We start from the raw sequence: 15,661 nt of genomic DNA on the forward strand, positions 1-15,661 counted from the left end.
ATCCCATTCACATTCAGAGTTATAATTATAAGTTGTGCATTCGCTAACATTTTCGTATCCTCCCCTATTCCTATCCCTTCTCCTTATACTATTTCCTTTTAAACCAGTGGTTTGCTATTAAGACCCTATCCCTTATCCCCTCCCTTGACTAACTTCCCTTTCTACCCCCTCCCTTATTATTCCCTTCTTTTTGTTTTTAAAGGCCTAATGAATTCCCTCCCCCTTCTTCTCCCCTCCCTTTTTTTGACCTTCCCACTCCCCTGCTCCCCTTGGTTTATCCCCTCTGACTTTCTCAGTCGGGTTAGATAAGAGTTTTATATCCCAATGGATAGTATAGCTACTCTTCCCTCTCCAGATTGATTACACTGAGAGTAAGGTTTAAATATTACCTCTTAATGCTCTCTTCCTTTCCTTCTTATAATAGTATTTGTCCCCTCTCCCTCCCATGCCCTCTTTGTGTGTAATAGAATATCCTATTTTCTTATTCACTCAAGTTTCTCTTTGTGTCCCCTGCTAATCACCCCCTCTTTCCCATCCCCCATGTCATCTTAGATTATTTAGTGTTCCACCCTCACCCTGTGAATTATTCTTCTGATTACTATAATAGTGAATACTATAATAGTGAATAGAGTTCACTACAGAGAAATATACATAGCATTTCTCCACATAGGAATACAGATAATTAGATCTCACTGAGGCCCTTAAAAAGGCAAATTTAAAAATTATAAGTTTTCTTGCTTTCCCCTCTGTATCTTATTTACCTTTTCATGTTTCTCTCGATTTTTGTGGTTGGATATCAAACTTTCCATTTAGTCCTGGTCTTTTCTGTGCAAATACTTGGAAATCTTCAATTTTGTTGAATGCCCATACTTTCCCATGGACTTTTCTAGCCTTTTGAGCTTAGTTCCAAATTTCCAGCCAGAATGGTTGGATCAGTTCACAACTCCACCAGCAATGCATTAATGTCCCAATTTGGCCACATCTTCTCCAACATTCATTACTCTCCCCTACACTCTTTTTAGCCAATCTCGTAGGTGTGAGGTGATACCTCAGCATTGTTTTGATTTGCATTTCTCTAATTATTAGAGATTTAGAACACTTTCTCATGTGCTTATTGATAGTTTTGATTTCTTTATCTGAAAATTGCCTATTCATGTCCCTTGCCCATTTATCAATTGGGGAATGGCTTGATGTTTTTTATACAATTGATGTAGTAACTCCTGTGTAAATAGAATTAGCCAGATCCCATTAATAGTCAAAAATCTACTCAACCCAGGCGTGCTAATGATGTCACTCCCACCTCCCTTAGTGGGGAGGGGAGACGAGTTACCGACACGTGACAATAAGTAACAAATCAAGAATAAGGGACTGCCCTTTGGGCAGTCCAAATCAGTGTAGAAACTGCCATTTGTCCATTTGAATTAGAGGTGGACCACAGGAAGTGATGAAAGATACGATCTCTTTAAGTAAGTGAGTGAACTTCCTGTGGGGGCAGTTGCCGTCTGGAACTGGAGGAAGAAGCATCTCCTGAGACCACAGACAGCTTACACTCTGTATTGTCACGTGGGTAAGTTAGGCTGGCTTCCTTGGCCTAGCTGGGCCAATTCTAAACTCTGCCTATCTGGCTGTTGGGCCTTGTGGCTTACAGCTTCATTTATTTAGACTTCTAACCTCCCTCTTCTCTTTATCCCTACTTTACCTTCCTGATTGTAAATAAACTCCTCAACCCGATGCTGACTTGGGTCTGATTTAATTACGGAATCAACCTGAATTGTTGATTCCTGGCGGCCACACAATTTTAATATATAGATATAACAACTAAATTTTAATTCTTACACTCCTTGTATATTTGAGTAATTAGACCCCTGTCAGAGTTTTTGGTATAAATATTTTTTTCCCAATTGTTTCCCTTCTGATTTTGGTTGCATTGCTTTTGTTTGCACAAAAGCTTTTTTATTTAGTATAATCAATTATCCCATTCACATTCAGAGTTATAATTATCAGTTGTGTGTTCCACAACATTTTGGTATCCTCTCTTAGTTCTACCCCTTCTTCTTAGGATATTTCCTTTTTAAACCAGTGATTTGTTTTAAACCAGTAAGCCTTTTCCCCTCCCTTGATTTACTACCCTTTCTACCCCCTCCCTTGTTGTTTCCCTCTTTTTACTTTTAAGGCCTAATGAATTTCCTCTCCTGACTCCTTCCCTCCCTTTTTTAGATCTCCCCACTCCTCTGCTCCCCTTGGTTGGATATTGAACTTTCCATTTAGTCCTGGTCTTTTCTGTGCAAATACTTGGAAATCTTCTATCTTGTTGAATGCCCATACTTTCCCCTGGAAGTATATAGTCAGTTTTGATGGGTATGTGATCCTTGGTTGTAGACCCAATTCTCTTGCCTTTCTGAATATCATATTCCAAACCTTGAGGTCTTGTAGTGTGAAGGCTGCCAGATCCTGTGTGATCCTGATTGGTGCTCCTTGATATCTGAATTGTCTCTTTCTGGCTTCTTGTAAAAAATTTTTCTTTTACTTGGAAGCTCTTGAATTTGGCTATTATATTCCTGGGGGTTGTCTTTTCAGGGTTAAGTGTAAAGGGATCCTTTCAATGTCTATATTGCCCTCTTGTTGTAGAACTTCAGAGCAATTTTGCTGAATAATTTCCTTTAGTATGGAGTCCAAATTTCTATTAATTTCTGTTTTTTCAGGAAGACCAATGATTCTCAAATTATCTCTTCTAGACCTGTTTTCTTGATCTGTCAATTTCTCAGTGAGATATTTCATGTTTCCTTCTGTTTTATCAGTCTTTTGACTGCTTTATTTGTTCTTGTTGTCTTGAGAGATCATTGGCTTCTACTTGCCCAATTCTCGTCTTTAGAGACTGGTTTTCTGCTATATTCTTTTGATTTTCATTTTCGATTTGGTCTATCCTGTTTTCCAGCTGTTTGATTTTGGTCTCCAATTTGCTTATTAATTCCTTTGATTTGGGGGCATCTTTTTCTAATTGCCCGATTCTAGCGTTTAGAGACTGGTTTTCAGCTATAATCTTTTGGTTTTCCTTTTGAATCTGGTCTGTTTGGTTCTTCAGGTCTTCCAGCTGGTCATTTCTGGTCTTTAACTTGCTTATCAATTCATTTGATTTCTCAGCCTCACTTTCTAATTGTGAACCTCTGCCTTTTAAACTGTTATTTTCTTGCCAGATCTCTACCATATTTCTCATAATCTCAGATTTGAACTCTTCAATAGCTTGTGACCAGTTTTCATTTTGTGGGGAAGGTTTGGATATGATTACTTGTTTGTTCTCCTCTGCTGTTTGCTCTTTGTCTGGATTTTTTCTGTGTAAAAGTTGTTGAGTGTTAAAGATTTCTTCTTGATCTTTCTCTTCTGGGGTTCTTGTCTCTGGCTTGCCATTGTTAGCCCAACGACCTCTCAGCTTTATCCTCACGCCCAGGGTCTGTATGTGCTCTTTGGGCTCCTGAGGTCTCAGGTCTAGTTGTTCTCCCAAAGCTCCTTTAACAGTCTCAGGGCGCTGCTTCCCCAGTCATGCACCCCCTCTGCACTGGGTCCCCACCCAAGGTCCATGCTTGCGCTCAGGATCCGCATCTGCAGTTGCGACCGAGCCTGTGCTCAGGGTCTATGTTCAAAGTCTGCACGTTCTTTAGCCTCTTGGGGTCTTAAGTCTAGCTGCTCTCAGGAGCAGGCCCTGGTGACCCCAAGTAGCTGCCAATGACTTAATGGGTGCCCCAAACTTGTTCTAAGTCTTTTGCGCTGGCTTTGGCACTGTAGGTGGTGTGGGGGCGAGAGGGGATTGCTCAGCTCGCGTTTTAGTGAGAGCTGTTTCACCCCCTTATAGTATGGTAATGCCCTGATTCCACGTACCTCTAATGCTGCGCCCTATTGTAGGGTCCCTTCGTTTTTTGTTTTTATGTCTTCTTAAGTAGTCCTGTATGTGTGGGTTAGGAGAGGTTAAGCAGGTGCTTCTACTTTTCCGCCATCTTAACCTGGAAGTCTCTTGCAACTATGTTTTTATGTTCATTCTATAAAACTGGGCATTTCTCTTTTTAGAATTTAAAATTGTCATTTGTTATAGGTTAATAAAATAACTTAAGGCATGTATTTCAGAATCTTTTTTTCATCCAAGGCCAAGTCAGTGTGTTAGATACTATAGCTAAAGTATACCAAGAACCTCATAGTAATCTTGTAGGAAAATCATAGAAATCAAACTTGAAGATTTCAGAAGTGATTATTTCTCCTGTTCTCTTGGAGTTGTAAACTCTAGAGAAAGTTGCAGAAATAAGAATTCTGTTTCTTAGTTCATTTTGGTCCTTTTAATTTAGAAGACTTTTTGTTTTCCAGAGTTCTCTGTTAAAATACAAATGCCAGGGTAGTGGGGTGGCTCAGTGGATTGAGAACTAGGTCTACAGATGGAAAGTCCTAGGATCAAATCTGGCCTCAAATACTTCCTAGCTCTATGACCCCTGGGCAAGTCACTTAATCCCTATTGCCTCGTCCTTGCCACTCTTCTGCCTTGGAACTAATACACAGTATTGAGTCTAAGGTGGAAGATAAGGATTTATTTAAAAAAAGAATACAAATACCCCCAACTAGGCACATTGTATTTAAAAAAAATTTTTTTTTTATCATCTGATACTTGTGTGTGCACTAGGAGATGAAGGAAGAAGGGAGGAGGGCTGCACTGGGAGGGGAAAGTATTCTGTAGGCTAAAAGTAAACTCTTTAAAATCTCTGGCATTATACTTCTAAAATTATCATATTTGCCACCTTTCATTCTGGGACCTACAATAGAATATTTCTTTTTAATGGTGCATCTCTTTATTGATTTGTTGTAACTAGTTTTAGGAAATATTTTTCAAAAGAAAAACTATAAATTCAGCATCAAAATAATGCAAAATTCTCAAGTTTTTTTCAGGAAATAAATTTGGTAGTCTACAGTAACATATAAAAGTTGAGATTATAGGGCAGCTGGGTAGCTCAGTGGGTTGAGAGTCAGGCCTAGAGATGGGAGGTCCAGGGTTCAAATCTGGCCTCAGACACTTCCCAGCTGTGTGACCCTGGGAAAGTCACTTGACCCCCATTGCCCACCCTTACCACTCTTCCACCAAGGAGCCAATACACAGAAGTTAAGGGTTTAAAAAAAAAAAGTTGAGATTATTCTTAATTGAGAAGTGATAATTGTTCAATCCTCTGGCAACCATCTTTTAATATATTGAATCCCAAAGCCCTCTTTTCCCCCTTACAAAATTCAGTATCCTTCCTTTATAAGCCAAAAACTATTCATTAATAAAGGACAACAGCTATGTGGAATTAATGGAATTTTTAGATTAATTAAATGCCAAAAGAAACTTAATTATAAATAAATTATAAATCTTACTACAGGTTTCTGGCATTTTAAAAATTTTCTGGCAAGCATCACTGTTCATTTATTGATACAGACCAGAAAAGAGACTAGAGTGTTGGAAGAAAAACTATTCAGTACATTATCCATATTAATTGTAATAATTGTCTGCATGTATTCTGCTTGTACTTGGTGTAACATTTTGAGGCTATTTACATGAAAGGAATAAAAATGATTTGGTATAATGAAATGTCCTTTATATGATAACTATTGAATATTGTGACCTAGTTCCTGTGTTGCTGAGATCCTTTAGAAATGTATTGTATTTATTTATATTGTATAATATTGTAGCTTAAGATTTTTTCAGAGCAAACATAAGGTTGACTGCTTTTAATATTACCATTAATATCCAGATTTAATAAGAAACCAAAGAGAGGAATACAGTATCTACAGGAACAAGGGATGCTTGGTACTTCACCTGAAGATATTGCCCAGTTTTTACATCAAGAGGAACGATTAGATTCTGTAAGAACAACATTTTACTTCATTCCAACTTGTTTGAGGAATCTTTGTTTTAAATTAATTTTGTTTTGTATAACTACTTTAAAATGCCAGCCTTTGCAGTTAAATACATGTAATCCCAAAATAACCCAAAGTTCATCCTTCTGGTTTCTAACCTCAAAATATTGCCCTTGATATTTTGGAATATCAGTTAACTTTTTTTTTCAGATTTTTTAAATTATAATAGTTCATGAGACTTTTACAAGTCTTTTATTGTAAACATGCATATGAACATTAGAAATGACTGGCAAATGTCACATGGTTTTAGTACGCCAACTTCTATTTTTGTTTATACTTTAGACTCAGGTGGGTGAATTCCTGGGAGATAATGATAAATTTAACAAAGAAGTTATGTATGCATATGTGGACCAACATGACTTTTCAGGAAAGGACTTTGTTTCAGCCCTCCGCATGTTTTTGGAGGGATTTCGGCTTCCAGGAGAGGCTCAGAAAATTGATCGGCTAATGGAAAAGTTTGCTGCAAGATACTTAGAATGTAACCAAGGGTAAGTAAAATGAGATGAATTATTATTACGTAAAATTATAAAATCAACTAAAATTTGTAATGTGGTTCTTCATTATTTTTCAGACAAACCCTTTTTGCTAGTGCAGATACTGCCTATGTTTTGGCATACTCAATTATCATGTTGACAACAGATCTTCATAGCCCACAGGTATATTGTTTTTCTAAGTTAGTTTTCCTGTAATTCTTCTAGAATAAAAGGAGTTTTGAATGTGATCCTATGGAATTTTGACTTATTTAAATCAGCTGCTTAAACTATTTCTCTGCTTAATTCTTCTGATCTGTTCCGATTTGCCTTTGGTTCAGAGGACAAGAACTGGGATTGACCCATAAATGTGTAAAAAATTCATGGCTCTCTTGCTTATTGTTTACATTTCTGTCCAATCTATTGGACCAATCTGTTTTTAAAATGAATTTCCTCATTGCTTTCCTTATTGTTCTTTGACCTTTGTTTCTCATCCCAAAAAAGCATTCATGATTGACTCAAAAACAGTTTGGTAAAAGTACAAATTAAATTTTAGCCCAAATTGAATATTGCAGATAAAGACATTCTAGATTGTTTTTTCATTTCTGTTCTTTCTTACCATAACATATAAAAAGTACTTTTACATTTTAAAAAATAAGTAAGTGCTTTAGAAATATAAGGTAGTTTTTTCTTTCCAATTGGTGATTTATTTTCTCTGATACCAAATGATGATAATGAAAATAGTACAGTGATGATGGTTTAGCTCTAATGTATCCCATTTCTTTGTGAAAAGAAAAAAATTAATGGTTTTAATTTCTGCTTGATTATATTTTGCTTTTAATATGCATTTTATAGCCTTTGGTGTTTGTTCTGTTATCCAATGAAATCTTTAAATGATTAGCCTCTTTATTAATTTTTTTCTTTTTTAAGAATTTCTTTTGAATTTTTTTCTTAAAATAATCCAACCTTTAACCTTAAAGTAAGTTAGTATAGTAAACATTGTATAGTAATTTATTTTGCTTTCCCATGATCCTCTCATGAACCTAAAGTACTGAGACTTATTTAGAGACTCTCTATATTCTCCACTTCTTATTTAGTGTCTCCCTTAGGTAAAGAGGTTGGAGATCTGATGCAAAATTTTCCTACACTCATTATTTTGGTAGCATGTTTCCATTTTAGACCCAACATCAAATATAATAGCAAACATGACAGGAAAATGACTGAACGGTTTTACATAATTTTTATATTTATAAGACTTCTCCCCTAGGAAGGACTATACTTAATTAGGAGACAGTATTGGGCTTTGAATGAAATCGCTTCCAAACTTAACACATTTTCCATGCTTTTTCCCCTGAATAGATTTTCTGATCCATATAAACACTGAAGTTCTTAGAAAATAGTTTCATTTTTCAGGATTTTATCTGAATTCTTTAACATGTCAACCTTCTAGTGAAATGAAAGAAACATTTCTTTATCCTCTGAAAAGTTTTATTCTATTGTTTCATCATTGTGAAATTGATTTTGGATTTTCAAAGATTATACCAGCTAAATAAATAGATTCCATGAAGCTCCAAAGGTTTTCCCATGTTTCTTGGGATCAACATGGTCTGTTGTCCAAGAGTCAGCCCCACTTTGGATATGGAGCCCTTTGTTACCAGAAGGCTGGCCACTAGCCATTAAAATTTTTCTCTATGACACTCTAGGAAAAAGATTTACAAAATGACCTCTAGTCTAATATAGCTTTCTTCTTTTTAGGCAGTAATAGAGGTAAAGTGATGGAAAAGACTATGACAGATTTAGTTTACCAAATTGGGTCCTCCTAGCATAAAAAAATGTTAAGAATCGTACAGTTCTTAAATCCTATGTAAACATTTCTTTGACAGCCTTTGATATTTGGTCTTTGTCCTATTTCTAGTGAGTTGATATGCTCCTGGAGATACTGAATCCCGTCCATATGGACGTTCTCACTATAAATGAAGCCAGAGAACATAAATAAGTTGTAGCTAAATGGAAGATTGCCTCCCAGGTTCTTCTTTGATAGGCAAGTGAAGGAGTTGGCAGAGTTCGTTTTATTGTTCAAGCAAAGGCAACAAAAAGTATTATTTCATGGGATGTTTCTTGGTCATCTTATCTTCCAGTGCTTGTGCTGACTGTAAGCAAACAACCTATATGATTTCTACTTATGCATCAACAACAATAGGTGATGGATTAGAGAAATTCTATTAAGATATTGACAATATGTATACCCCAAACTAAATCAACATATAATTTAATAGTTACTTTAGTGCAAAACTGTGAAAAATGGAGGATGACCAAAAAAAATACATTGGGAAAATAAAATTCATAATTAAGAAATGATAGAAGCGAAATACTCCTAGATTAACCAGCAGCTCTATATTTATGTATTGTAAATATTTTCCTTCAAGAAGAGTCAACATCACAAAAAGTGAAGTAGATTTTGTCTAAATAGAAAAGCCCAGTTACCAAGCATGTTAGTTGTTTCAAAATAATAAATTTTGTTCCTGGAGATGTTAAGTCCATAAGTAGATTGACACACTTGGGCACAGTTAATTTGGTCATAGTTCCAGAGAGAATGAGAGGCAGGATATATAGATAATAAATAATGGTAGCATCCTCAGCCTAGGTTCCTAAGATAACATTGTGAAAATTATAGGAAACTCAGTCCCATTATTTTCTCCACTATTATTTAAGGTTTAAAACTATTCTGCGACCCAATTTTATAAAATGGTTCTTTTCTATACAGCTTTCTTATATAGTTATACTTCTATACTTTCTTCAAAAACTGTCAAATAGTTTGATTTTAAGTTGTAATTTTTAAAAAATTGAATTTAGATGTTCCAAGACAGTAATGGTGAATCAATGACACGGGTGCTAAAGATGGCATGCAGAGCACTCTCTGTGGACACAGGGACACACACATGTTACTAAAAAGGCAGAGGAATTTGGGTGGAGCTGCTCCCTTCTCCCTCCCCACCATGCCTGACAACATTTTTTCACATCCCCCTCCCCTCTGCCCAGCAGCCCAATGAGAGCACACAGTGGGTAAAGTGGGCAGCTCACAGGTGTCAGCTGGATGAGAGCAGAGCACTCAGCCTCTCCCCTCCCCCTCTTCACCTGAGTTAAGGACATTCTTCATTTCACCCACCCCTCCACCCTGCCCAATGGGAGCTGTTCTCTCCCCTCTGTGGGGTAATCGGGGGACAGGGCATGGCAGATGGTCTCTGGAGAGTGGGATAGGGACAGGGACAGGCGCTTCATCTCAAAAAGGTTTGCCATCACTGTTCTAAGGGTTTAATTTCATCTCTTATCTTTAGTATTCCATTTTGTCTTCTCCACTATAGTAATGGTTTTAGTTTTGCTAATAAGTATTTATTTCACCCATAATAGCAAGCCACATTCTTAGCACTCAGATTTAAAATTTAGATGAATTCTATCAAACTAGTCACTTATTTTCAACTGCTGTTTCTCTCTGAAAAATGTTCATTATAGAGTACTATTATATTTTATAATATTATTAAAACTTAATTTTATTTGGGGGGGGTTACTTAAGGGTTATTTAAGTCAAGCTTTATTTTTGGCCTTCATTTATTCTTGGTAACAATCAATCTGACTTGTGTAGATCATAGAATAAAAATTTAGTTTGAAATCTTGGGGATCTAGTAATGAAGGCCATAGATGTCCAACCTTCCCTTTCCTTCCACTCTTCTACCTTCTCTCTCCTGCCTATATACTAATCCTTCAAATTCTTTCAAAGGAATTTAGATTCCCAAAAAGGAAATATACTTTTTGCTTAATAGGACTGCTTTACACCAAGCATATGGATTTCTAGTATGATTGTGGCATTTCCTCCTTAAATGTTTTTTCTTTCGTTTCCCAAATAAGTATTTTTTAATTTTTCCTTAAGGGCAACTTGTTTTTCTAACTTTGCCCCTTCCCCATCCCACTGGTTTTCCTTTATGTTACAATGTAAAGAGCATCTTTCAAAATTAAGTACAGGTATACCTTCCACACTGTGACTTTTCTATAGTTACTATAAACACCCCATAAAAGAAAAAGAAAAAAAATCAGATTTCTTTTCTGACATGAAGAGAGGCAAAAAAATTTTACTCAGATTTTCCAGATTGCTGGGGCACCATGTCCCTAACACCCATAATGTAGAAGGGATACCTAGATATTGAATTATTCCGTTCCCTTGTCCTATATTAAAAATGACAATTTTAAAAAATCTATTCAAGATGCTATTTTAATTATTTTCTCTTTAGTTACTTCTAGAAGCACTCTTCTCCCCATTTTCCTTATATGCCAGAATCATTGTTTTGCCAAGGATAAAATGGAACCTGAATAGAAAATGTTCTGTTAGTATGGTCTTTTTAACTTTTTAATTTGGGAACATGTTTTTCAGTGCTTGATTACTTTATATGAACTTTCATGTAAATTTATCCCTTATCTTTGGAGAGGCTATTTGCTATCCTCATCAATGAAATTCAAATATATCTTCAGATTCTTTTCTTTTGTGTTATATTCCTTCACCATTGTTTGTATCATCTTCAAACATTTACTAGCCTTTTTTTGTACATTCAGCATTCTATATAGTACTTGTACACAAATTTCTTTCCTTTCCCATCTCTTTATATTTTGTTCCTAGTGTTTAATCTACCTAAAGAATAGTTTTCCATTTTAACTTTTTAGAGATTATTCTGAAAAAAACTTTATTTATGAGACTGTAGAGCAGATGATGGACAAGTAAATGGCCCAGTGGATAGAGTGCCAGGCCTGGAGTTAGGAATCTTCCTGATTTCACCTCTGGACTCAGATACTTGCTGGCTATGTGACCCTGGGCAAGTCACTTAACCCTGTTTGTGTCCTCTTCCTCATTTGTAAAATGAACTGGAGAATGAAATGGCAGGCCACTCTTTGTATCTTTAGTGTCTTTGCCAAGAAAATCCCAAATTGGGTTGTGAAGTCAGACATGACTGAATCATAACCACATAGCAGATGCAAATACCTTGCTACTGCTTTTCTCTCTCCCTTACCATTGTTGTAAATCAGTGCAATTTCTAATCTAACCTCTTAATTTCTTCTTCATATCAGAGATCATTATACTTTTTGCTTTTCTTATACCTGCAATTTATGTAGTTTATACTAGGACTCCTGATTCACTGTCATTTGGAGTCATCTGGGTTTATGGCTATGCTGGTTCCCAAGTATGGTGATGGAGCTACCACCTTACAACTTCCAAACTTTGGTTCCTGCACCTTTTCTGGGTATGCATTAGGTCCTTTTTTTCACTTAGGGTGTCTTTAAATAGGAGAAAAACTTCACAGCATACCTTGCCTATAGGCACCTAATGACAATTATCCTTTTAAGTTAGCTAAAGACATATATTTTACTTGTCCTAACATTTCAGATAGTTATCATCTTCACTTCTACTACATGAGTACTTTTAACTTCTTTGTGTTCTTCTGGAGTGGTGATTAGGCTTTTTTTTTTGGATATCCTTAAGTGACCTTGATTTAATATTTGTAAGAATTTTTAATAGAGTTCTCCAACTTCGCTGAGGACCATTTCCATCCTCATTATCTCATTCACAATTCACATTGTTTAGTATCAGACTGAGATGAGGTCATGTAGGGCATCATTTGTCTAAGCCTGTCAACTTTGTCTTAAATTTCATTAACATTTGGCCAAACAGTTTTGGTGTAGTAGAAGGCGCTAATGCTTCTTCTAATGATTTGGAGTCAAAGGAACTGGATCTGAATATTGGTTCTGATACTCATTAACCATTTGACTGAAGGCAGACTGTTTTTATCTCCCTAAGCCTCAGTTCCCTCATCTGTAAAATGGTGTTGTGAGGAAATCACATCATAAATTATAAAGTGATAGATAGAGAGATAGAGAGATAGATATCATAATTTTCTATTTATATACAGAAAATAATCTTGTTTTCTTTTTTCATTCTTGTTCTTATGTAGTTGAACATTTTTCCTTTCATGTCTACAAAAGTATACATAGAGTCTGTTGATTGATTATATTTGAATTCTAACAAAATGAGTGCAATTTCATCTTAATTTTCATTGTTTTTCATTGTTTTTCATGTTTAGGTAAAGAATAAAATGACAAAGGAACAGTATATTAAAATGAATAGAGGTATCAATGACAGTAAAGACCTTCCTGAAGAATATTTGTCAGCCATTTATAATGAAATAGCTGGAAAAAAGATATCAATGAAAGAAACAAAAGAACTAGCAATGCCTACAAAGTCAAGTAAGCAGAGTAAGTACCTAAATTAGTCAGTTGCTGATTATCAATGGCAGGGAAAAAAAGGACCTTCTTTATTATATAACTTCATCATTGCTCAGTAATAAATTGTATATACTTCGGTGCATGATAGATGCTTATTTAACAATGTTTATAAAGTCTTTATGACAGTATGATGTTGGAGCCAAATCAGACAAAGAGTATTGATGGGTATGAGGGGAACTGCTATGTGGAAATAGTCCCAATAAGCTAAATAGATGTAGGTGGTTAGACTCCATAAATTTCTTACCCTTGGAATTGGGGCTTCTGCTTTAGACCAAGGATCAACAAATTATGGCAAGAGAGCCAAAATAGATAGCCAAAAATGGCTTTGCATTTTAAAATAAAATTTTATTTTATTTTACTGGAAATGTAAAAACCATTCTTAGCTCGAAATCCATAAATAGGCAGTAATTTGCTGATCTCTGCTTTAGGCACAGGTAAGTCAGTTAGTCATCTAGCATTATTAAGCACCTGCTCTGTTCCAGGCACTGTGCTAAGCACTAAGGATACAGAAACAATTCCTGTTCTCAAAGACTTTAGAATCTAATGGGGGAGATAACAGGCAAACAACTTGGTACAAACAAGATATATACAGGATTAATGGAAATTAGTCTCAGAGGGAAGGCACTCAGAGTTAAGAAGTTGAGGAAAGACTTCCTGAACAAGGTGAGGCTTCAGCTGATACTTTAAAGAAGTTTAATGGCTGAGATGAGAAAAGTAAGAGTGTTGCAATGATGAGTGACAGCCAGGGAAAATGCTCAATTGGGAGCTAGAATGTCATGTGTGAGCATTTTTACTGGATTTCAGAGCAGAGAAATGAGGGAGTAAGGGCTAAGAAAGCTGAAAAGAGAAGAATGGGCCAGGTTATTGGCTCAAACAGGCCTATGCTGAAAAGGATGATGTGAAAACCGAGTACTGAGACTGGGGTGCCAAACATAGATGAGGGAAACAAGGCATAGGGAGAACTAGGCAGTTCTGGACTGTGAGGGTCTCTCCTCAAAGCAACCTCTGAATATGGGCCTTGGGCCAGAAGAGCTAGGTATACATGAGGATGTCCTGCAGAGTGAGGGTAATGTCATTCCAGATTTCTAAATCCTGTAGGAGGAGTATCTCAGCAGGGGACTTGGAAACAAAAGAGGTGACTGGATTTACTTTACTCTCTATGAAATTTTCTTATCGGGAAAAATTTATTTCACTGATCAATGCTTAAAAAATTATATTTACTATAAGTGAAACTGAGTAGTTATTTGTATTCTAATCCCTTCATGCTCTTATGAGAATAAAACCTGAATAACAGTTGAAATTTCACACCTTACAACTGGATCAATCCACATATACCTTTCTAAAAATTTTTCCTTTTTGTTATAAACTTGCCAGAGATCCCAAGAATAGGATTTTTCATGTACTGTCATGAACACATTGACACTTTTACAGTTGTTCCATTGTACATTTCAGGAGTTTCACACTTGATTGCTTATTTATCATTTGTAAAAGGCTCAAAGTGGGACTAGAAAATGGTTTTTCATGTGTTTTTCCTTCCCTAGATATAGGTAAAATGTAGAATACAGAGATAATCTGGAAAATTCCTAGTTCTATTTTATAGATGGAATAATGCTTATTTCATCTCAGTACTTCAATTGTATTCAAAGACAAAAACAATGGAAAAGAATGGTTTGGATAGGAATGTCAAAAAAGATATTCTCCAGCCCCTTTTTCACATTTTCCAAAATATGAGAGAGTAATGCTACAGTAGTGTTCTGGGAATATAATTAGAAAAGGGTAATGAAGATGATGGAAACAGAGAAAAAATTTAAGACTTTGAATCCAAGGCCTAGAAATTTGGATTCAGCAGGAGCTAGTGAGCAAAGAAAATGTTGAACTTGATTGATTGATCATTAACTTTTACTTGAGTTGATGATGATTATTAGCTATTATATTTATAACAGGTTTAAGTGCATCTACTTAACTTTTCATTTTCCAACCAAATATAGACTAATCAACTTCTGCCTTTTCACATTCTTATTTATGGCTCTTCTATAATAATTCTCCAAGGGTTCTTCCCTTGCATTTTACCATTACTTGAAAGCTTGGAATCAAACTCATAGAAACTGGAAGCAAGAAAGTTAGGGTGGTACATTGAGACTAAAACATGCCAAAATACCTTCATTACTGTACCTTTCTTGACTCCCTAGGAAATGACAAGCATGTTTGGTACGGAAAGGCAATTCTCTTTGACCTTTCAATTAAATCCTCTTTGCTCCCAAGTTTCACCTGCTACTCCTGACTGCCATCCTCAGACTTTTTCTCTAAACTCTTACTTTATTTACTTTTTAACCATTACTTTTTTATACTGTAAATAAAATGGTAATTGGAAAAAAAAGCCTTATTTTTAATTTAGCAATATTAACTATGCATATATAAAATAAAATTGTTGCAGATGTAGCCAGTGAAAAGCAGAGGAGACTTCTGTATAATTTAGAAATGGAACAAATGGCTAAGACAGCTAAAGCTCTCATGGAAGCAGTAAGCCACGTTCAAGCACCTTTTACCAGTGCAACTCATCTGGAACATGTGAGACCTATGTTCAAGGTGAGAATTGTTAGTGATTTATGTTAATAAGATATATATATATTTTCATCTAACTGCTTTCTTTAATAGTCAGAAATAATGCCTAGACCTAAAGTGTTGGTCATATGGGAAATTCAGAATTATGATTTGAAATAAAAATGTAAATCCTAAATAAAGGCTAAGGGATAGCACTCTTATACAGTAGGGGTCATTTTTAATATTAGGGAATGAAAGTAAAGAATGGCCTTTAATATATATATCAGCTTAATATAAATTATAAGGCTATTATCATATGGAAAACGGATTTGTTTTTTTCCATGGTGGTGCTCTAGCAGACAAAATTAGGGCCAATGGGTAGAAGTTACAGAAAGATA

The 15,661-nt window shown here is 35.6% G+C and overlaps 1 protein-coding gene across 1 annotated transcript in view; it reads left to right on the forward strand.

Moving 5' to 3' along the window:
• The window catches only part of ARFGEF1 (ADP ribosylation factor guanine nucleotide exchange factor 1), a 163,508-nt gene that overhangs the window by 89,273 nt on the left and 58,574 nt on the right, over positions 1-15,661 (forward strand). Inside the window, exons 15-19 of the mRNA XM_044665941.1 lie at positions 5,763-5,874; positions 6,211-6,416; positions 6,500-6,584; positions 12,521-12,692; positions 15,157-15,308. Of these exons, the coding sequence (XP_044521876.1) occupies positions 5,763-5,874; positions 6,211-6,416; positions 6,500-6,584; positions 12,521-12,692; positions 15,157-15,308 (727 nt within the window). The remainder of the gene's footprint in view (positions 1-5,762; positions 5,875-6,210; positions 6,417-6,499; positions 6,585-12,520; positions 12,693-15,156; positions 15,309-15,661) is intronic.

This window comes from Gracilinanus agilis, chromosome 1, assembly GCF_016433145.1.
Source record: "Gracilinanus agilis isolate LMUSP501 chromosome 1, AgileGrace, whole genome shotgun sequence".
NCBI classification, from domain to species: domain Eukaryota; kingdom Metazoa; phylum Chordata; class Mammalia; order Didelphimorphia; family Didelphidae; genus Gracilinanus; species Gracilinanus agilis.